This window comes from Equus quagga, unplaced genomic scaffold (genome assembly GCF_021613505.1).
Source record: "Equus quagga isolate Etosha38 unplaced genomic scaffold, UCLA_HA_Equagga_1.0 146_RagTag, whole genome shotgun sequence".
In the NCBI taxonomy this organism is placed as follows: Eukaryota; Metazoa; Chordata; class Mammalia; order Perissodactyla; family Equidae; genus Equus; species Equus quagga.
Genome location: NW_025796728.1, coordinates 7909331 through 7934147, shown reverse-complemented (window position 1 = coordinate 7934147; position 24817 = coordinate 7909331). Strand labels below are relative to the sequence as shown.

General features: G+C 36.8%; 1 protein-coding gene across 3 annotated transcripts in view; it reads right to left on the bottom strand.

The window, feature by feature from the left end:
• Positions 1-1285: 1285 nt before the first annotated feature.
• The window catches only part of LOC124232959 (phospholipid-transporting ATPase IA), a 220917-nt gene continuing 197385 nt past the window's right edge, over positions 1286-24817 (bottom strand). For all 3 annotated transcript variants that reach the window (XM_046649924.1, XM_046649923.1, XM_046649925.1), the window contains 4 exons: positions 15492-15580; positions 14700-14792; positions 7174-7262; positions 1286-5961 (listed from right to left, as the gene is read on the bottom strand). In XM_046649924.1, coding sequence (XP_046505880.1) covers positions 5864-5961; positions 7174-7262; positions 14700-14792; positions 15492-15580 — 369 coding nt within the window. In that variant the 3' untranslated portion in view covers positions 1286-5863. The remainder of the gene's footprint in view (positions 5962-7173; positions 7263-14699; positions 14793-15491; positions 15581-24817) is intronic.

Below are 24817 nucleotides of genomic sequence, written 5' to 3'. Positions count from 1 at the left end.
TAAGAATTTCCAGGCATGTTAAACTATTAAGGGAACAAGCTGTTAACATATTTTTATATGTACATGGCTATTTTAAAAAGACAAACAGTAGTTATTAATGAAATTATTCTGACAGAGAATTCTTATTTGAATTGCTAGTTACATAGTTTGTACTTGAAATAAAAACTGGATAGTAAAAAAATATTTCATACTTTCCAACAAGTTTTATTAGCCTACTAGTGAAATTATCCAGGTTAGGAAGATCTTTCTTCATTAAAATGAGTGGGCCTGCGTTACCGAAATGGAAGCTTTAGGTTAGAGAAGCCATAGCATACAAAAACAAACTTTAAATGGGGATGATGTATTGAATTTATGGGAACGTATTTCAAGTTTGCTGTTTCCTTACAGCTGTGTTAGAAGGCATCTTAAACTACATGGTCAGTATAAACACAGTACTTATTTTAAGGAGATTGGAGTTGACTGTGAAAGTCATTTGATATAATTCGCAGGTAACTTTTCTGTACATCGTTCTGCCATGGTTTTGCTTGGGGAACCCACACCAACGGTTGTCCCTGGGAAGGAAGACTGTGGAAAGGACATGGGGCCCCGAGGGCTAAGCACACACTGCCTCATTCTAATAAAACCAGGGGCTCCTCAGCCTGCTTCCTCAGTGCCTCTCGGTGAAGGAGTCCTGTTCTAGCAGTTTCCCAGATGGCAGTGTCAGTCTTTTCTCTTTTACCTAGGGATGCTGATTTTTGATAAAGCTCTTGTTCTCATTTCTGATGTTTCCTATACTTTTGTCTCACATGGCAATTTTAATATTTTCTGGTTACTTGCTTCAAAGGTTATTGGCTCAACTTGGCCACTTTCTCATGAACTTAAAAAAAGTGGGGGGTTTAGAAAAACTTAAGAAATTCATCCTAAGTGAAAGGATGGTGCCATGAATTAGCTGTTGACTTGCAGGCTGATTTAAATATGTAATGAGACAGTCCTGGGAGACTTTTCTGACTGAAGAATCCAAATACAGTAATTTTATTAAAAGAATTCTTTTTTGATACTTAATTATCAAAATGACTCTTCTTGTCAAACTAGAGTTAATATACCCCATTTAATGTTTCATTTAGCTGGATAAAAATGAAGGAATATTTTGTATATCAGTGGAGTTGTAAACAAAATATGTTAAAAGGTCATTGAATGGATTCACCTTCTCACACTATAGTTACCGTGGATTTGAATGTTTTATAAAGGAATATAATTTCGAAAACTAGCAATTAAAACTTCAACAATTTTCTTTACGTAACGGTAAAGTTTATTTCGTTTTTAATAACAATTAGAGGACAAAATGTGTAAAATTTGTAGTTTAAAACATGCACATTCACAAAAGGCCAATGACACATAACACTGCATAGAATTGGGTATCACTCAACTTTAATAACTATTTATAAAACACAGTGCATTGAACATCGAGATCAACAAACCTGAGAAAACTACTATAATCACAGATTCAATACTCTCCACTCATGCAGCTTCACAATTTCTACAGCAGTTTCAGCAGGAATGGTTTTTAATGGAGCTGAAAATACTATTTTATCTTTAATGCAAACTGCAATTTTCCATAGTAGCTGCCTTCCAAGGCTGCCTTTTTTTTTAACCTAATAAACTTGAAAATGTGAAAAATGAAGCTTGAAGTAGTAAAACAAACAACAAATAGTATTTACTGCATTTCTGCCTTCTATTCTAGAACCACGAAACATAAAAATATTTTTTAAAATATTCTGCTCACATCTTTGCAAGAGCAGATTTACCTACGGAAAATTGCTGTTAATTCGAAGTAAGCAAGTACGAAATCTAGCTTTTTCCTACTTAAGGGAGATTTATTTGCTGAGAAGTTTTGTGAGCTTTATTAAGAAAAGTTCTTAGAGGCAAGCTAAATAAAAGTTTCAATTAAATTTGTTCAAATTTGTTTGTAAAATAATTTACTTATTTAAAAAAGTTGTGCAGAGAACCAATTAATTTGTCCACTGAACATTAAATTCCAGGTAGGCCATGATAGAATGTTATAAGACAGAAATAAACATCAAGATTTATAGCAATAGCCATGCATTGGCCGAGACCACTTTAAATATTAATTCATGCAAACCATAAACCTATCAAAAACACAGCTGCTCTCATACAGAAAATAAATCAAGACGAAAAATGGAAAACATTTATTTCCTTTCCTTCAAAATTTAACTTACATTCCATTTTAATAGCTGTTGAAGGTTAATTAAAATGCAGCAAAGTATAAGTTTCACAAGTGACTTCAGTTATTTTAATGTGAGAAAAATCAGACTATGGTCTCTTTAAGAGGCATTATGGAAATGTTCATCATTAAAAAGCATTTATTAGGCACCAGACTGCATGGTGTTACATTAAGTAATTTACAAAAAGAATTCCATAGGCGTGATCCATATGATGTGAATGGGGTGGGCATTTTCTCAATAAATTTTGTACATGATTACAAGATTATAGATTTATTTGATAATATGAGTTTTAAAATCAGGAACTATTAAAGGGCAACTGCACAAAAATAAACACCAATGATTATTTAGCTTTGTAATGATGATGACATTGTTATAATTTAAAAACTATATATATACATTCTATTACTTTCAGACTAGCATTCATTTCCTGAAAGCACATTTTAAATGACAAACTATAACTGATATGCAGTGCGCACGATGCAGAACAAATTAACATATGACTTTCATATTGGGTATTTAGAATGCTGAGTTGCAAAATTAAAATATAAAATGTAATGATGAGAATAAATGTTGGTTTTTTAAATTCCTTTTTTTCCCCTGGAAATTAAGAGGAATCACTGATTCCATTTAATGACCCTACAATTCATGTAAATGGCTAATATTATTGAGCAGAATACACGTTCACCTGACTTAATTAGAAGTTCTCCATGAACTTGGCAACACTGCTGAAGGAGGCTCACACCACACAGGGCGGGGCGTGGGAGGGCGGGCAGCATACACATCATTTTAAATTTACCACATTCCTGAGAAAGACCATCTTCCTGCTAGTAATTTCTACCATAAAGCATCTTTCTGGGTGTGAGACACAATATATTTTTATGTGTATATATAAAACATTTAGAAACTTCATGCTCAATATCACTGTGTACCATTCAACATTAAAGAAGCAACCCCAGCTTTTCAACGGGAGAGGAAGGAGGATTTTCTGCGTAAGTAGTATTTTCTGAATTGTAAACATTGTAAAGCAATGGCGTTAGCATCTGCCACAGTCCCTACCAGGGACTTTTTAATTGAAGAGTACCTGTCCTTATTTCAGAAAATAAACGTTAAAAGTCACTTCAACTGTTTATTTTAATCCTGGTAAAACTGTGTTACTTTTTTCCCCCTTAGGAAGGTTAAAAAATCAGAGGGTTTTCTCTAACTTAACACTACAAAGTCATTGCAATTGCAATGTCATATTTTAAGTTTTACCAAGGAGGTTGACCCCCTATACCCACCCGAGAAGCAAAGAAATGGACTTAACATTGATAATTCAAAAATAGGACCATGGGACAAAAAGACATAAATTAATCATATTTCAGATCATGATCTTACACATTAAATTATTAACTATAAGTATTCTACTCATGTTGAAGAGCTCCACAGAAACAATTCATGTTTCAAGATAAAAATAAAACTTTTAGCTTTCTTAAGTCAGAAAATTCAGTTCTATTATATTCATCACATTGATATTAAAATTTTGGAGAAGGATGCCACTGATGAAGTGAGGGCAAAGGGAAGTGGCTCTTCTCTGTAATTGCTATAAAGTGTTTCTCTGGAGGGATGTACTTCATTCTTGTTTGATTTTTGTGGTTTGACCTCAACTATCACCATTGGGAGGCTCAGAGAAGCTGCTCTGAATATCCATTCGGTACACGGTTAAAGTGTGTGACGTCAGAATTTTGAAGATGATCTTAGCCTTTTACACCTGTGCTCTTGCTAGAGGTTTTGATTCCCCATTCTCTTAATCTGAATCCCCAATGGGAAGGCTCTGGGAAGGGATGTCAACTCCTTGCCTCCTTTCGGTTAGAATCATGTATGTGTTATAACTTCTCTTATTTGTAGAAAACATGGGACGCATACCTGTAACTAAATAGCTAATGGAGAAGGAAATGATATATAGCCCAATTTTATACCTAGATTGAGAAAAAGGGTGAAAAGAATGAGAAATTATTAAACTCAAGGAGTGATTTTGAAAATCACCTCTCTTCTCAATTCTAGTTGACTTTGTTTTTTAAAAGAGTAAGTTCTACCTATTTTGCTGGTAAGTCCACTTAAAGGCAAACAGGCTTTTGAATAAAAGGCAAAAAGTTTGCTTCAATCTCTGAAGTGTATCTGAAAACTAGAATTCCTTTTTATTTTTTTCTAAATGAAAGCGTTATTTTAAAAATAGTGTAGAAAACCGGTGGTGGTTTTTAAACAGCCCCTTCATATATTCTTGGTAGCAAAATAGGCATTTTCAGGAGATGTCTTGGAAATGCTGAAAATAAGTAAACTGAACATACATTTTAAAACATATTAATGAAAGCTACTTATGATGAAAAGTGTTCTTTGACTGTAAAGTTACAGCCTTGAGTAAAATAGGTGTTTTTAAAATGGGGAAAATGTACTACTTCTTTGTCCCAATTAGCAGCATGTGACTACTTTTGGGAGCTGCTTGACCAGTGAACTGTGAAGTAATGCTCCGTCTTAAGCGCAGGGGCAGTCACCAGAACACGGGATTGCTATATAAGACAGCAGGCAGCTCCAGTGGGAATCATAGGGAGACCCAACATACAGGACAAAAGCCGAGAGTACGTATGTTACAAAAGCCCATGCGTTTATCCGACATGGTATTCCAAACATCTCGACAGAAGCATTGGACATCTCACATAAATACATAAGCATATTTTTCTTGAGAGAGAAAACATTAAGACAAAATGACATCACTCAGTCTACAGCAGAAGCCAGATTTTTAGAAGAATCTAAACAATGATGAAACTTCATCAGAAGTGACTGAAACATAAATACAGGTTTGAAAAATCAGTATCGTAGCGACAGTCACATTACCACATGTGCCCTATAGCTTTAACAAATAAACAAGACAAACCAGAAAGAAGCATTTGTAAGGCCAAAGGTGCAACATGACAGATTTTAGTAGCAAATGCCTTGAAATACTCATTTTTGTATCACTCTTACATTTGAAAAGTCAAGCATGCAGATCTGACAGCAGAACTGGAGGTAAACTTTCTCTTAAATTTCCGGGCAAATGACTACTGAGTGAGAAATACATTTATTGAACTTCTTTGGCAAACATTTATCAAGACAGTTTTTGACGCAAACACTTATTAATGTCTTGTTTAGAAATTTTGCTCAAAGGTGAGTCAGTTCCTTAAGAATGCTGGTTTTTTTCAGCATATTCTGAAATCTAAGTCTGGATTTCAAGAGTCCCTTTAACTTATTACCAATTTAGAGTTTTTTAAATGGTGGGTTGCCTTGTGGTATATCCAATAAATTGATAGTCAGGTACAGCCCCAGAGTAACGGCATAATACTGACCTATTCTCAGTTTAAGAAAGCACTCTGGCAAGATACAAGGTCATTTTCAATTTCTGTTTACAAAGACTTAGCAAATACTTTAAAACATCTGAAAGAGATGGTGTTACAGTATAGTTGCACAGTGCTTCTGTCTATAATATACATGAATCTGAATGTCAATCAACGAGATGAGCTCAGATCCACCTTTCCCCTCCTTGGACCAGACTGGAATTGGTCAGCAGATTCCGGTGAAGACCTGGGAGCTCTCCTTAGACACAGCAGAGCCTGCCTCGCAGCTCCTTCCCATCACCATTCATCAGGTCTCTGCTTTGTGGTGTCATATGCTCTAACCACTTCAGACTGTGAGACAATTCCATTTTCATCTTGAGAGAAAGCATACCCATCTGTAAGTGAAAGATAAAATAGAAATGGCCATCATGAAGTCACTGGAAATCTCTTGTTACTCTGAGTTTTGAGTGCTCATTTTCTAACTTGGGAAACTAATACATCTCTCCCATCTTCAAAAGCACGAAGACATTAATTTTTAATGTCTAGAAAAGACGCAGACTCAGCTGCAAAAGGGAGAGTGGGATGACTGTAGGTTGCCAGCTTAGATTCTACAAGTTTTGCTTCTAGATGAATGAGTAGGCACTCTCAAGTCCCCTCAATTCTCTGTTCAGCATCTCAAGTCCAACCCGTCTAATTTTTGCTTCCCGAATACTAGAGAGGGTGGGAGAGTCAGTCACGTGAACACACGTATTTCCATACAGATCAGGTGGAGGAGGGGGAAGGGAGAATAACAGTGAGGAAGAGGAGCAGATGGAGATAAACACACACAACTGCGAATGGCGGAAAAGTGGTCTCTTGCCCTCCGACAACATTCTCCTTGGCTCCCAGCATCTACAAATAAACTCCCCCATGCCCCGGCATGGTTGGAGGGGGCATGGGGATAAGAAAGGGCCCCCAAAGGGATCACATCTTTAGAAAAGGCCTCTTGAAGTATAAAAAGCAAAAGCATTAAACATGAGCATATATAAATGAAAATAAATTATATGTGGAAACAACATGAAACAAAAGATATATTACTAACACAAATACATCTACTACAGGGCTTTATATCTTATATTCTTTTTTAGATCCTTGAAATGTTAAGAGGGCGTGATACCCAATAATTTCCTACAACTCTAAATATTCATAAATATTTTTGAAGGGGAAAATATATGTTTCACTGTGCTGTACGAAAGCTGAAAAGGCTCTTGCAAAGTTATTCAAGTAGAAAAGATAACAATACAGAGGCAGCTTTTAAGAGTTAAGATTTATTTTACTGGTTCTTTTTAAGATTTAAGGTAGCAAGGGGCATGTGGAAATGTTATTTTCCTTTAAGTGAGAGCAGCAAGATTTTAAAATACTCTCTCTCTTCTGCTAAAAGTGGGATGGTTGTGGTCAAAGGATTTGCTAAACATTTGTTATTTACATAACATGTTGCAAATATGCAAAACTTGCTTTAGGTGTTAATTTTAAATACTTAAATATCCCTAAAGTCAAAGTACTGCTCTCATAAATGCTATGAAATAATGCCAGAGAATTTTTTAAAGAATAAGAACTCAAATACTTACGGAGGTTATGTTGCACCGATTCAGACCGGTACAAATTCACGTGGTTCTTCTTAAAGACGTTCTTGAGCAGTTGCGCCCTCTCTGTGAGGCTGCAGAGCAGGTGCAAACGTGTGAAACGAATTATCAACTCGGCAGAGACCCCAGCATGCCCAAGGACCACCAGACAGAGTTAGACTTAAACAAAAGATTGCTTGAGAAATCAGGAGTCTAGTGATTTTTTTAAATCCCATTTTCTCAGTAAATGAGATTTCAAGTATTTAGATAAATACTTTTGAGGCTATTTTTTTCCATAGCTAAGGAGAATTCTGTCTCCAATAATCCAAAGACTTCCCTACCTCCCAGTTATATTTAAGTCAAAGGGAGACACAGAACCTGCACAATACAATGAATAAATACAAAATCTCCCAGTAGTTTATTAGCTTCTAAAATCTTGGTTGACTTACTACTTGGTTGAATTGCTTACCATATTCTAAGTATGCATTTTTAGAGTTAAAAAATTATTACTAAATCTTTTTTCTACTTTGCACATATTTTGGTGCACAATATTTTTTGTTATATAAAGAAATCCTAAAAATTATGCAAGGAAGAAATTTCATAAACTTTTTAATTAGAAAAATTCCACTCCTCCTTCGATCAAGTATGAAATGTATTCCTTAATTTGATATTAAAATAAACTATTTTCAGAAATTATACTCAGAAATATATAAATTATATTTTCAGAAATATAAAAGGTAAAACGACATGGAAAAATATTTTTCAATAAACATTTACAATAATCTTCTCCAAGGAAACAAATCCATTTAATTAATTATGTAACTTTGAAAGGCACACTGCAAGAAATAATGCATCTATTTTGTTCCCACTGCACATAGAACAGTGTCTCGCAGAGCAGTAACTCAAGTGTTCGCTGAATAAATGAATTTGAGTAATAACTCTGAAATGTATTTCTATTTTTTTTTTGTTTGTTGTTTTTTTTGAAATGTACTTTGAAACACCATCAATCCTCTCAGTCATGCCATTTCTGCACTGGCTTATTTATAAAACTCTACTTTGATATCAAAGAACATAATCAGCATGAAGAGCTAATAAGCAATCCACATGCATTGCAGCAAATGTTTATGCAATTTTGTTTTAATCATTGGAACTGACTCAGTTGAAAAATTTCCATCTTGTATTTTCCCCACTATAAAAACTTTAGTTAAACTGCTGTAAATTATGTTAGTTCTGTATTTTGCCAAATTTTTGAGACATTGAAATGGAACAATTTTTATCATACACACACAAAAAAAAGGATCCTCTGCAAAATGAACTCATAATTACACAAACATTTAGGCTTTTGCTGAAGTAAAATATTTAGAAATGTTGACATTTGTAGTAATCTTCTACACATTTTTTTTAAAGTTTAAGGGGTGTTAACTGGTACTTATTAGACATACTTTATTGTCACTGGGAATTAGCTACATTAAGGCAAGAAAGCTAATTAATCTAAAACTCCAGTGGTTTTGCAAATACTTGTAAAACTTGTTTTTGCCAGTGAAATAAACAGAGATGGGGAATTGGAAAGGGCCATTTTTACAGTCACTTTTCTGACTCGACTCTTAAAATGATCTAACATTACAGACCCCAGGACCCTGAGGGACATGAAAATATGGAACTGCTTTGAGGAAGTCGGCAGCTTTGGCAGCAGGTGGCCTGATTTTGTTAGCAGAGCACTGCGGATGGGGTGCTGGGAAGTCCCGGGTGTTGAACACTGAAATGACTACAGAAGACTAGAGGAAGGCGACGTATCATTACGCAGCTGCTTCTTCCCAAAATACATTTTCCAGGTTTCAGGCTGGCCTTCCTAAATGCATAATACTTTAATATTACAACACGAAAGTGTTAAGAAGGCAGATGTGAGAATTTCATCTTTCCTCTTACGGCAACTTAAATATATGACATAACGTAATTTTGTTTTGTAATGGTTCACATAAGGCTGTACTTTCACTCGGCTGTTACATCAAGTTAATGTCTAGTGTACTCATCATACACACAAAAAAGCAATAAGAAAGTCTCTTTCTTTGGAAAGGAGCACACTACTGTGGCAAGAGCATGGGCTCTGCAGTCTTACTTTGGTTTCATTCTGAGTCTGTCACTTATCAGCTGGGTCATCTTAGGCGAGCCTTTCTTGGTCTTCTCATGGATAACAGGACAAGCCCTCAGGCTGACTGTGAGGATGCAGGCAGTTGCACATCTTGCAGCACAGTGATTGGCACTTAGGAAGCATTCAGTAAAGGCTGTCCCTCCCATCCTTACCACCCCCCAGATCCCAAGAATTTATTATAAAAAATCCACTAGAACAGAGATTATCACAAAACAAAAGATACTTTGCAAGGATCATTTCTGATGCCTTGGTTTAGATTCAACGTTAGCTCAACACAAGATGTCTATGGCTGCACAGGAGTTTTAATTTATAATGACCCTACTCCACTTCCTTAGTAGGAAAACTACTAGGTTTTTGTTGTTGTAATGTTTTTTGTCTTAGCTACACTGAACCTCTTGCTTTAGTTCCTATAGAGCAAAGAATCTCTCCCACAGAATACAAATGCCATTCACAGGAGGCTGCTTAATAAATAATAAGTGATGATGATTTGTATTTCTCTAATCTTGTCCTACCCTTAGGGTACTACTCATCATTTCAAAATTATACAATTCTGTGCCATCGACGATTGTGGGTTCTGATTTTACTATCAAGTCACATTATAAAATGTGCTGGTAACATATGAACATTAATAGACACGTTAAAAGTTCAGTTTTTGTTGAACAGCTTAACACAGTATGAGAAGGGAAAAAAAAAGACTGTAAGATACTTCTAACTAAAACCACATCCTATTCACAACTCTTGGTCAGTAGTTTTACTCAATTTGTATGGTCTTTCATTTACATACCAAGCTATGCAAATTCTGGATTTATTTAGTGCAATCACACAACTACCACTTAAATATTGTTACCTTATTGCCAAGCCCGCTAAAACGTTGCAACTTAAGATATCTGGTGGCGGGGATGTGGAAAGACACCATGTTTTAAAATAAGATTTCATTTAGAGACACTAAAAAAAGTATAGATAAAAACCCATTATTGTCCCGGGACGCATCGTCTTAAGGTATTTTCAGTAATCTTTGAAGAGCGGTAAATTTGCATTTGTCTTTATATTGGGTTGCCAAGTTATTTTGGTTGACTCATTAAAATGGATCTCCAGAAAGTAAATCACCATTCATTCATGGAATGTTTTAGGGTATAGCATGTGACAGCTGTCCTGTACTAGATGGTGGTGGCGGGGAGATAAACAATGACTATAACAGGCTTAATCTCTGCTCTGGAGGAGATAACATTTCATTGTTCTGTCAGTTTTCTCTGCAAATGCTGGATAGAACCATTAACACCATGATAAGAATAGGCTGGGGGAAAACAGTTGATACATTCTCCTATTCGAAACCCCTACCAAAATAGTTGTGTAATACTGGTATAAAGTCCAGTGTAAAAATTGAGAAATACAGTTTCTTTTCTATTAGTTTGGCAGCAATGTTAAAATAGCTTTTTATTAAGATAAAAAATACAGAAAAAGGCTGGGATAGACCATCATCACCACCCACATGACCGAATTACCTGACATGTGTACTTCTCTACGCTCTTGATCAAAGCTAAGGCTAGGGGCCAAACAACGGTAATGGACAAATTAATGAGGACTGACCTGAGGCTCCTGGGCTAAAATTCTATATAGTAATGACTGCTGATGATATGCTGGCTAATGTCTACAGTTAGATATGAAAAAAATTATTAATCTCATTATCATATTTGCCTGTCTAGAAGATGCATTGCTTCTCAAACATACACAAAAGATATCCAAAAATAACTGCCTTGTCTCCAATGAGCCCACTGTCCATAATCCCTTATTTTAAACTTTTGTGGATTTGAATTCACTTTTGTTTTGTTTTGGAAAAGGTAAAACATTACATACAACTTATAGACATAATAGGCCCCAGTGGTATTTGAGAGGCTCATATTCCAAAAAATTCATGTTTTTGCTATAAAGTGTATAAATATTTTACATTGCAGAAAAAATAAAGACCATTAACACCTTTATATTTATATAACAAATGATTTAGATTTTTTCAGGAAATGTTTCTTATAAACCTATGGAAAAGAACTGAATTTCAAAGTTTTTGGATTTTGGAATTGAAGATGCTAATGCTCCCTAGTGTTAGAGGCTGCCCACATAAAAGTTACTGCAAGGAACAGGTTTTTGCAGCTTCTAGTCATTTTCTTAACCAAAAATAATAAGCCATGGCTACACAGTGATCAGGAGGTAAAGTTTGGGCTTATTCTGCCAACATTTTAGACTTAAATCGATTTCTACCATAACCCATGGCTCGAAAACAAAATACCTAGATGATGAAACACACCTCTCTCCTCAAAATTTCCATGTAAAACTTGAATATATCTAATTTGCTGGGTAATATTGTAAGTGGCATACTCCTTCTACTAAAAACGACTAATTATTTTAACCAAGATGTTTTAATTTTTAAAAATGAGTAAAGATGAAAAATTAATACTAATCTGGATACAGTGCTCACAAGTTATAGTTTCTCTGACACAGTTTCATTTTATGTATAGCTTGACTTCATAGGAGTGCTTAGTGAAGATTAAAAGAAAATTGAGGATGATCAACTCACAAGATGGCATCATTCTATGACAAAAAGTAAACTGGTGTTCCTTTGGAGATTACTAGTTTTGGAAACGTAACCTGTATAATTGTGTTCTTATGTACCACATTTTTATTTAACTACCCACAGGTCAATCATCTATTTACTACCCTCTACTCAACTATCCTTTTACTCACTCATTCATTCATTCATTCCTTAGTTTACTCTCTTGACCATTCGATCATCCATTCAACAAATATTTATCAAATGCTACTATGTTCCTGGCGCTGTGCTATGTGTGAGGTTGCAGTAAAGACTAAGACAGAGGCCTCTCCTTCAAGGAGCTCAATTTAGTAGGGGAAACAAACAGGGTAAACAAGTAGATTATAATACGATACAATAAATGTCACAACAAGTATCAAGCACAGACATAGCAGAGTAGGAATTAATTTTATCTGTGGAAGTTGAGGTAATTGCATCTGAACTAGGTTTTGAAAGCTAGGAACTGGACTGCCCAGTCTGTAAGAGGCTATCAGCTTCTACACAAGCAAACAGCACATGCAAAGACTGGAGGCATAAAACAACGTGGTGTTTGGGACTAAAGGAGGTCTGATATCGCTAAATACATAGAAATCACGTCTCCCACTTTGAAAATGTAGATAAAATTAGCTAACTTTTTTTGAAATTTGACTTCAATCCCGTTCTCCAAGGTTCTTAAAATCATCCTGACAGTAAAATCAATTGGACAATTCTTTAGTTGATTTAGAACATAATTAGTTCAGCGTGAAGACTTTTCCAACCAGTTGCTGCTCTATTTTTCTCCTTTCACAGATCCTTTTTATTTCCCCCTCCTCTAGCTTTCACCTTGCAGGAAGACACGATGGTCGCCCTGACCAGGACCACCCTTCTGATCACTGATAGGCAGCAATGGCAACACAGGGTACATGTTGTACCAGGGTTTTTTGTCTGTGGTATTCAGTTAACAAGTAACTCATTCCTGAGTTCTTGAGAAAAGTTGAATAGCTATTTTAGGCAAATGAGCTGGGCAGCAGAAGCAATTTATCTGATGCATTTTCTATGGAGAAGTTGGCAGTCATTTATGGTGGAATTCACTTCTTTCCTTTTTAGGCTCTGACTTATTGTATTTAATGGAAGGGGCTACATATATACAGACTCCCTGAATCTTTAGGACCTAGAAGTCATTACATTGAACTCTCAGCCTGATTTATGAATTGTCAAAGCCACCGACATGCTACAAACCACAAAAACTAAATATCACACAGAAGGGCTTAATGTATGTTGTAGCAACATACTTACACATATGAGAAATTTACTCCTAAAGGCAATAACAGTATTATCCTTTCCCTAATAATTGTTAATAAATGGTTTTATTCACAATTTTGTGAACTAGAACTCTTACCACATCCTTTATACAACTAAAGTGAAAGAGGAAACATTTACTGAGGGACTACTAATGCCAGCCAATGGAGCAGATGCAGACTTTTAGATGTAGGGACAGAGATGCAGGGGAAGGTGGAGGGAAGAGAAGACCCATAACCCTGAAAGCAGGTGTCATCATTCCCATCACACACACAGAGAGGATAAGGCCCTTTTCAAGCTAGTGGTAGGCTGTCTTGGCTGCTCTACCACATTCCTGAAAAGAAGCAAAAGGAGGCAGAACAGTGAGTGGTTAGAAGCAGGGGCTCTAGAATCAACTGACGTTGGCTCAAGGCCCTGCTCTGTCACTTATGACTTTGAGAACTTAGACTCTCTAAGACCCGGTTTCCTCATCTGGAAAAAACGAGGATGACAGATTTGTAGAGGCTTGTTATAGGGATTCAGCGAGAGAGCACACAGGAAGCGGTAAGCTCAGCGCCCAGCACGTCGTGAGCGCTCCACAAGTGCCAGTGCTATCACTTCTAAAGGAGAGGCACAGACGGGTGTGTGACATGTTCCCCTGGCCTAATGAAAGCCAGTGAGGGCTGCAAGCCAAGGTCTGAGTTCCCAGTCTGACACCTACTCCATTGTGTCAAACTGAGTAATGACAGTGAATCACGATGCAGGTGACACATACCGGTGCAAAACGTTCCCTGTGGTTTAGACAACACTTGAGCTCATTTTAGTGTGATGAAAGAGAAGAAATACAACATATCCCTGGTATTCATAATTGTGCTTTATTATAGATGGCTTTCAAACAATTTTAATTTCTTTTTTATAAAGCTCTGTGAATTTAGTAAATTTGGTTAGCTTTCTAACCTTGCTTTTTTGGGGGTGGCAGAGGTAAGAAAGAGGACTTAGAAGTCATAACTCACTTCATACATGATAGATGCCTATGTCGGTGCCTAAAACGCCCTGAACCACAGCAAATGTAGGGCAGTACGCCCTATGTAATGTGCTGATTTTCATTACATACTACTTCATCATGGATACTGTTTCAAGCTAAAAGTCTTTTTTCCCCCCTTTCAGTTTAAGAACACAGTAATATTGGTAACTATCAATAAACCATTTATTTAATGCTCATTAAGCACCAGGCACTAAGCTACCTGCTTGATCTATAGTATTTTATTCAATTCTCAAAAACTAGCCATGAGGTAGGTATTATCATGCCCATTTTATAGAGGAGGAAACTGAGGCTCAAGAGCATTAAGGAACTTAGCTAAGGTCACACACAGCTTAGTGAATGACGGATCTGATCAGAATCCACATCTCTCTGATACCAAAATCTGCCAAGGACACTGCTGGCTCCAGGCTAAACTGCTAAATGTTTATCACTTATTTCCAACCACTAATAAAAGATAAATTTAACGCTCACTTGGAAAAGAACATATTCAATGTGTGCTTTACCTTTTTCCAAGCACAACTGCTCCTGGGTCTTGAGATTTTGCCTCCAGTTCCTGAACTTCATCTACTAATGTTTTAAAAGCAGTCCTCTTGATACTGCAAAGGAAGGATTGGCATGGAAATATTTGTGTGAAGACTTAAGACTTTACGAAACTGGCTTATTATCATGCCGATGCTAAGTACAACAGTAAGCAGAAAACAAGCAAGAGTTTCTCAATAGAATCTAAAAAATTATAGTAATCTTGAGTATTAACATAATTATAGAAACAACAGTCTTTGAATCATTCAGGTTTATAATATTAAAACTCTCACAGTTATACATAAATGTTGTATAATTAATGTTAATGATGTTTCTTGTGGGAAGAGATAACATTTTAAAACTTATAATCCTTGAGAAAAATTAGTAAAATTTTAGGTTCTATATTTCAAATATATGTTTAGATTCAGGCAAGCAAAAAACTTCTTTTCATAACTATTGCTCACCAACAAAAAATATATATGTGTTTGGAGATAGAATTTTTTTCTTTTACCTTGAATGGGTTTTTCAGGCTGACATCTAAAAACATACTCTCTGATGGTAACTGAAACTATCTGCCTTACTTCTCGTTTGGTCTTTTAAGCTAATTTAGTTTTCTAGTTTCTCAGTCACTCCTTTCTTCTTTACTTATGTAGAATTAACTAATATTACTAATTCCTAGTCTGCAAACTACATTCTGGAGTTGATATTACAACTAGGGTAATCTGAGGATTAACATGCATCTATATTTTTAGCACGTAACTGGGTATTATACTTACACCTTGTACGCCACGTCAAGGAGCAAAGATGTCACAGGGATAAATAAAAGACCCATCCAAAAGATTCCGGAACTAAACAACATGGCTGCCTGCGTAAACCACCAGAAACAATATTAGAACAACTTTAAAAACCAAGAAATACATCATTCAGGTTTATTATTTATATGATTTTAAGTAAAATGATTTTAAGAATCTCATTCTGCAAGATAGTACATAATAACTCTGAATTCAAACTTGTGAAACATTTGGAATTAAAAGTCAAATGTGTTAAAACATGCATTGACTATATATTTTTTTTCCCTCAGCAGCTAGTATAGCAAAGTTGTGTCATGTGCCAAATCTTTTTCGTATTTTTATGTGAAATTTTTATTACTGTGGTCAATACATGGAATAATAAACTTTGACCTTCATTTATAACTTAGAATATAAAAATCAATCTTTGTGAGCAAACTTCAAACACACTCTGGATGAAATTCTCTTATAACACAACATGTAAAATAAATCCTGGTTAGAAGTTAAATTTATTATTTCTGACAGATGAAAATCAACTGTACTTTTGTAAAATATTACACAATATTAAAAAATCATCCAGATAAATCATAAACATAGTATAAACAAATTAAGATATATATGAAAATAATAATTTGATTATTTTTGGCTGATATCAGGTAGGAAAAATCTTAATTTTTGTTCAAAGATTTACATAACTTGTATCGATGCATTCTGGTATTGCTAAAGTCAAACCAAATATCTAGTATACAAAACCCAAATAAAAGTGTGTTAAAAATAACTTTAATCATTCCTTTGTATTAAATCCCAAATTACCACATCAGAGTCCTTGAGTTGCAAAGAAAATGATTCCATGATTAAAAAATCAATAAAGTCTATTAGTTATTTGCGATTATAATAAAAATCCCCTAACGTAATTAGATTACACAGAGCTTAAAAGGAATAATATTATACAATAAAATCAAAAGAAATATTCTGTTTCACTTCTGAGTCTGTTTATCAAGACTAAGTATGCAGTACCTATTTAAATCCATAAATGTATTGTTATAATTCCATTAAAAAGCAGCTGACAAACACATGCACATTTATACCCTACTAAAAATCTCACAAGAAAAATTTTTTTCACTAGGTGTGATTCAGGAATTAAAAATGACCTAGAGTCTAATTCTTACAGGCAATTTCACAATTACACATAACAGTCCTAATCAATCAATCCTTAAAATATAAAGATTACTAATTTTCAACTACGCTTCAGATTACCTATTCATTTGGACTCTCAACCGAAGACCAGGAACTGCTGTTCACGTTTTTCTATGGAGACATGGGCTTCCTTATACAGACTGTTGGTTCAAGGATGCTAAAGCTTTTCCCCATGTAGGATTAAACAGCTCTGACGACGTTTAAAACATACACATGTATCACCCAAAATTTCAGAAAATAAATATTGCCTCATGGATTCAATAGACAAGCACCCATATTTTAGACACCAACAAAATGAAAAATATTCACATAAAAGTCACTTTATTTTATAAGCAAAACATGATCTTCAATATGTTTGCTGACATCCTCAATAGTGAAAACCAACAATAACAATGTAATAGGAAATGTCTCTCAAGTCAGTGGGTTTTATTTAGATTGAAGGAAGCTTTTTAGCACGGTAACGACTGTAAAAAAACCCACATTTCTTTTTCCTTCAGGGTGAGGGGGAAAGGTAAGATAAGATTCAGTCAAGTAAGTGAAAATACCTTTACGTGGCTTAATTTTAATCTATTTTAACTTGGGGGGCAAGAGAAGAAAGATTTATTCTTGCCTTTGCCACCTTGTATTAAATGTCCGCTGGTGGAAAAGGCAGAAGTGGTGGTGGAGCCCGAGGCTGCTAATTCTGACCATTGTGATGTTAACTATGAATGGTGAACAACTGGCACCCACTATTCAGTCCACCAGCCTTTGGCTTTACAAATGAACAACATGAATTGAGGGGAAAAAAGTTTTTCTGCGTCATATCTGAAAGCCTGTCAGATTTTTTTTCCTTTTGCAGAGTTAATCCAAACCTAAAAGATTTAAAGCCGACATTCGCATTAAAGACAGAGAGTCTCTTTGTATTTTTTGGATGAAGAGGGGAGAAAAAAATAAAATCCCACAGAGGTATTTCCTTCCTTTCTGTACAAGAAAGCTCCCCCTCACTCTGTAGAAAACATTTTTGTCTCTAACTTTTCACATCTCTCCCCTCGCAGGCAGGTCAGCTGGGAAAAGCCGCCCGATGCCCGCAGACAATGGGGGTAACAGGAGCAGCCTGTTCGGGGCTGGGCTCGGGCTCCCTCTGAGAGCAGCCTGCAAATTGCTCTTAACGTGGGAGATCGGTGGGCCATGCCAGGGGGCCCCCACCGCCCCTCCTCGAGGCCCTGTGAAACCAAATGGAATCTGCCACAAAAGTGGCTCCCGGGGGACTTGAGAAAGGCTCCGCCGAGGGAGCCACAGAGCCCGTGCACTGGAGGGCACAGCCCCTGCGTGGGGAACAAACACCCGCTTGTCTCTGTGGAGATGCTGGCTCAACGTTGGACCACGCGGGCTGCTTGAAAACACAAGTCGCAGCAGAGGAAAGAGGGATTGTTCTGAAATTTCCATGTGAACCCGCAGAGAAAGAACGTTTGAGAAAATCCGCGCTCATGTCATTTAGCCAAGCCAAGGGGCTTGACCAGATAAGAGGGGCTTACCTTCTGACCCACAGTGAGGTGATCCCTTGCACCTCCGTTCCCACACCAGAAAGGAACACTTACTTCTTCACCTTCAGGGGCCCGGGCCAGTCTTGCAGGAGAGAGAATTTCAATGTGCTACCTGCCTCCAAACCTTCAGGATGTGGTTCTTAAGTCTACCCCTCCTACACTAGAGATGCCAGAGTGTGCACTAGGACTCTTACTCTTGGATAAGGTACAGACGCTGTCTAAAAAAGAAGGCCCTTTGGGGAATCCTAAGACTCTATCGGTGGACCCTAGTTGGAGCCGGGCTGGTGATAAACAGCCCTGGAAGGAGTCCTGGCTCTGCCCTTCCCAGCTCTCAGACCTGGGGGAAGTAACTTCTGAGTCTCTGCTTCCTCAGCTGTAAAGTGGATTGTGAGAAAGAAACTTGAGAATGTTTGTAAAGTGGATGCTTTTATTCTTCACACTGATTATTAATAAACTTTCCTTTCTTCATTTTAATTTTCAAATATCTTTAAACACGCTAGTCTTTTGTCTTTTCTAGTGATCTCTCCCATGAGCTTCAAGGACGGAAATTTTTATTACAATATCAAATTAAGTGTAAGTCAGTTTATAAATGTCATGGTTTTCATCACATGAATATCACAATATATGCTCATCTCCAGACTGAAACCGCCATTCAACTCAATTTGCTAATTTAGGAAATGGAGATAAATTTTTTTTCATAAAAATTATGAAAGACTGCACAGGCATAATATGTTAATTTGGGAAGAGAAAATTATTCAGAAAACAGTGCTGTAAAACTTGGTTAGTTATTTTTTTGGAGGGGAGAGCAGCAAGATAAATGAATATAAATTCCAGAGGGGTTAAGAGTTAATGTTAATAACAACAAAAAACCAAGAAGTGATTATTAAATGTCTAGATAAAGCTCTATATAAAGACCTTCGAAGCTTAAAAATAGTGAAAAAACTACAAAAAGAAATGCTTGAACTGACTCATAAAAATTTAGAAGTTCCACATGTTCAAAAAGAACATAACTAAAACATAAAAGATAAACAAAAAACTGGGAGAATGTCACAAATACATGACATTCTGCATTAATATCTCATTATAGGAATAGACCATTTATGTTCACAAGAATAGCTAAGGTGCCAACAGAAGACCCGAGAAGGTATTCACAAAAGCCGCAGCAAGTAAGGAATAACAAGGAAGAGTGCTGAGCCTCTCCGTAGTCAGAAACACCACCACATTAGATCGGATTTAAACAACTAGTGAGTTGCAGGGGGGAGGAATGATGAAACAGGTCTTTCTAACAGTTTATATTTCCATCAGCAATAGAATCGCCTTTGGGAAAAGTATTTCACAATGCGCATCAAGGACACAAACATTCATTCCTGTTAACTTGATAATTCAATTTCTGGAACTATGTGTTGAAATCTGGGACAGCTTTTGCACCCAGGTTAGTATCTCAGGAAACTGTTCTATAATCACTAGTCCTGAAGGCACTGCCCCCAAAAGGCACGCCACGGCCCAAGGCTGAGAAAAGGTATAAAAGAACCACAGGAGCATCCTCTCGGAGAGTCACAGCGCAGAGTCGCATATTTAAGGCTTTGAGAAATCACCACAAAGAACTCTACCGAATAGTTTTTTAAGCCACAGTTTCCAAATGTATTTATCGACCATGAAACACTTGTCCCATATACTGCTTACTAACACCCCATGGAACTAATTTTGGGGAAGCAAATATTCTTTGTAGATTTTTTAAAATAGTAAAACCTTAGTGAAAACTAACAAGATACTATGTGACTGGTTAAGTAAATGTACATCCATCTGAGAAAATATTATCCAAGCTGTTAAAGATGCTGTTCACAGAATGTATTATTAGAAAATCGTCTGGAAGAGTGTTAAGTAAAGGTAAAGGTAAGATACCCTGGTATTGTGTCAGGAGCCCTCTGTTATCATATAAATATACTCCCTGGGAAGACTGGCAGTTTCTATTATTTATATGGTGATCAGGCACAATCTCACCCTGTAGCTTAGATCTCTTGCCTGCATAGTCATCCCTTGGTATTTGCAGAAGATTGGTTCCAGGATCCCCCATGGGTACCAAAATCTGTGGATGCTCAAGTCCCTTAGCTTGTCCTCAGCATCTGTGTGTTCTATACACGTGTCTGGGGATGCAGAAGCTGCGGATACGGAGGGCCAACTGTACTTCAAACAGACTATCCAGCTCTAAAGTTTAATATCGCACAGATTCTTTGAACTTAACACATCCCAAATTGAACGCACATTGTCTTTTCCCAAAACCTGCTCTTCCTTTGTGCAATCTATCCAGTGAATGGCTTCATCACCAATTGCCTAAGACAAAAAACTAGGCTTTATTCTTGAATTGTCTCTTTACACCACACCATCCAGTATACCACCATGTTCTGTTGTTCTTTAGTATCTTCCAACCTACCCACTTCTTGCCAACCCTGCTGCCATTATGCTAGTCCAAAAACTTGCCTGTCCTCCTAACAGCCTCCTGGCTGGACTTACTGACTCCAGTCTTGCTCTGCTTCTAGCCATCTCCACTCTGCAGCCAGAGAGATATTTCCAAAGCACAACTTAGATTTTAGTAGTTCTTAGGTTAAACCCTTTCAATGGCTTCATACCACCCTCAGGAAAGAGTACAAAACCCTTACTATGATTTTAAGACTTTTCCTACCTGACTTCTGATTGCTTCCCCTGTATCATCTCTCAAGCCAGCCCCTGTCTGTAGCTACACAACACGTTTCAGTCCCTGGAATGTGCGCATGCTTACTCTCATCCTTGGGCTCTTGCATCTGTGACTCCTGTTGCTCCTCAATTTTCACGTTGGACGTCTCGTCCTTCCTTAGACTTGGGTTAGCTGACCCTACTTTAGGATTCCATTTTGGTGGCACCTATCACCCATTTTCTACTTGCTCCTTTGTCTTGCTGTTAGAGTATAATCTCTGTAAGACATTCCTCTGTAAGAGGAAGAAACATATCTTGATGAATTCTCATAACTCAAGTGCTTAACCACCATGCAGGTGTTCAATAAATAATTGTTGAATAAATAAGTCCTTACAGTCTAGTGTTTGGAGAGATTAAAAGCCAAAAACACCAGAGCCTTGGGACTATGTTCCTGAGATGTAGCGGTTACAGTTTGACTGGTTTTCTTGTGTTCTGGCAGGGAGTTATCCTGGGAGCAATTATAACTAGATATTTATGTTATACTAACACAACATACTAACATAAATATACTAGATATTTAGGATTATTTCCTAGGCTAGATTACAATCATGAGGAGAAGATGTATTTTCTTTTTCTTTTCCCACAGTGGTTCTCTTAATTGGGAAGAACTGACGATTCAATAGTGATCGTCCTATTCAGAGAGACGGTATGTTTATTTTTTCAACTTGTTTTTTCTCTTTCTCTCATTTTTGTCAGATTTTCTAATTTTCTTCCCGTTAACTATACACATATCTGGCTAACGCCTCTCCTTGTTGTTGCTGTCAATGGAACCCTTCACCTTTCTTTGTGTAGGAGGGCTATTTTACCTTTGAAGACTTAGAGCTTTTCCAAGGGAGCTAACAAGTTTTGGAGAAAATTCCACAAGCTTTCATATATATATTTCATATATAGCTTACATATCCCATTACATGCTTCTTAGGATTTGGTCAGTTATGGTGTCAGATCCAAGAGTTTAACTGCTCTTTCTGGCTATGGCTCCTTTGCGACATCTTGGTAGAGCAACTCTTGGGAGCTGATTTGTACTATGAGGTGGTTTGGTGATCCTCAAAACCCACAACTTCCATCTTTCTCTTTTTTTAAAAGCCATCTACCATGTAACAGGATCGCAACCTCGCTTGCTTCCTCCTATGTCTCAGTTAATCCTTTTGGTCTTCTCAGGAAGCATCATCCTCATGAAATTGTTTTCATAAAAAAAAAAAAAATCATCACTAAACTTCAGGTTTGCAGGTATTGTTTCTTTTTATACAAACTTTCTGGATCTTTCCCACCAAATTGGGGCTCTTCCTCCCTACTGCTCCTCAATCATTGGCCCTGCTCTGTCAGCTAGACATTTCTTTGGAAAAGGTGGGCTCTGTGTTGCTGTATACCCATTTCATCCAACTTCAGTTAGCCATCTGGTCTTTTCTCCTTGAGCTTCCTTTTTCAGTCACCCAATCTCAGGGGACTAGAAAAGGCAGTTCACTGAACCTGAGACACAATGATACTCTCTTTTTTTTTTTTTTTAAGACTGGCCCTGAGCTAACATCTGTTGCCAATCTTCCTCTTTTTTTTTTCCCCTCTCCAAAGCCCCAGTACATAGTTGTATATCCTAGTTGTAAGTCCTTCTAATTCTTTTATGTGGGACGCTGCCACAGCATGGCTTGATGAGTGGTGCGTAGGTCTGTGCCCAGGATCCAAACTGGTGAACTCCGGGCTGCTGAAGCAGAGCACATGAACTTAACTACTTGGCTATGGGGCCAGCCTCCACAATGATACTCAATAGCACCTTGAAAGCTGAGATCCACAGCTTTAACATCTGTGTTTTTATGGCAAAATATAAATTTTATATAAATAGAATGCTATTTACTGTATCAGAATTGTGCCTTCTCCCTGCAACACAACCACGGATGTACAGGAACTTAACATTGGCTCATCAAAATCAACTCTCCTTTCAGACAACGAAATGCTGTGTTATTTGAATTTGAACTTGCAAACATTTCTGAAAGTGTCTTTGTGTCCAAGGCCTGGGAAACAGCATGGTGTGACACTGCCAAGGTCTCTAAGTTATGTGAACCTTTCCCAGAATCTTGAGTCTTTTTGTCTGAACACATTACGGTACCTGAGCATGGGGCTGAACTTGGAGGTACATAAGCATCACTGGTCAGTCCTAAGTGGTAAATCTGCGACACTGCACTTTAACCAGAGACAAATTTCAAACTCTCATGAACTTTGTCTTAAAGACGTGAACTTCCACTGACATCCTTCAGTGGCTGTACATCTTGGGTAGTCAAGCTCAAAACTTTCCTCTGATAAAACCCATAGACAGAGGAATGTACACGCTAAGTTCTACATTCTGGTGCTTATCACTGAGAAAGGTCCTTGACGTCTTATTTTAAAGAATTCTTGTAAATTTCTAATTACATTATATGATCTATATTCATGTTAAAATATAAAAATGTTTTCATCATTTACATTAATAGCATTTATTTTATCATGTCCTCTGACCCAAATCTTTACACTATGGCTTCAGGTACTTTCTGGAACACTGTATATTTCATAATGAAAAGCCTCCTTGCCACGGCTTAATGTAGTGATGTTAACGGCATTCAAGCAACATTCTGTGATCTGGTCTTTGCTTAACTTTTCAGTTCTAGCTCCAACCATTCCCTATACTGAAAACCCCAAACTCCTTCTTTGCGTGGACTGTTGTCTACCTGGAAAGCCCTTCTCCCACTTGCCTTGCTGGACAGACCAGGGAACAGCCTTACCGAGAAATCTTTCCAAACTATCCAAACTATAGCCTGGGAGTTGAGTGCCCTCTCCCCTGCTAGCAATTGTGCATCCTGATCATAATAATTAGCATCTTACATTCTAATTATCCGTTGATCTGTTGGTTTGCTCCAGGAGACTCAAGTTCCTCAGAAGGAATCTTTCAATTCTTGATCCACTGACACCCAGTGTAAGTACTGACACATAGGCACACTCCATAAATCTCAGTTGAATTGGGCTCTTATACAGGATGAATTATTACTTTCTCCATAAAAATAGACAGGGCAGAACACCCAGAAAATAACTAAGGAGAAGGGTGTTTTGGATAAACTTCAATATGTTTGCAATTATTCCCAGAAGCTCTTGATTACTCAGAGACAAAGAAAACTTTTGGCTTGGATTATCCCAAAAAAACAAACAAAAATCTTAGAAAATATGCAAATTGTTCCAAACAAAGAAAATCTTAGAAAATAGGCAAATTAGATACCAGCTCACAGCATTTATGTGCCTTTTTCCCCTTGGACATTTCTGGGTGGTGGGGAGGGACTGAAGGAGGAGTGATCACCCTGTGGGACTCAGAACCGGAATTCAATCTAGCTGTACGATGCAAGAAACTACCTTCGCATCTCCACCCTCTTGCAAAGGTGGCTGTGAGAAAATAGATGACTGAGGAAAAGGAGGAAGAGCTATTTGGGACCCGGATCAATCAGAAGTTTTGTTTTTTTAAAAAAAGTAAAATTTGACTATATATCAATATATACTGAGAACAGAACATGCAAAATAGTCTTTCTAAAAAGGAAACAAGAGCACTAGGAAATGTGTGGTTCTGAAACTTTATTTTCTAGGGATATGGTTCCCAGAATAGTAAAAATAATTAACAACAGAATTCGTTGGTTGTTTTGTTTTGTTTAAATCTTCTTTACTGTGTTATTTAAAAAACTTAAAAGTACCAGAAAAATGAGGACAGAAGTGGTAACAAAATATTCTCTTTATTATGAGAAATATAATTTAAAAATGTTATGATGTTACTGGATAAGTTGGATAAGATAGGGTATGTTATCTCAATGCTCAGTGTTTACTTGTTAAATCACTCTTACAGGTTTTTATAATTTTATG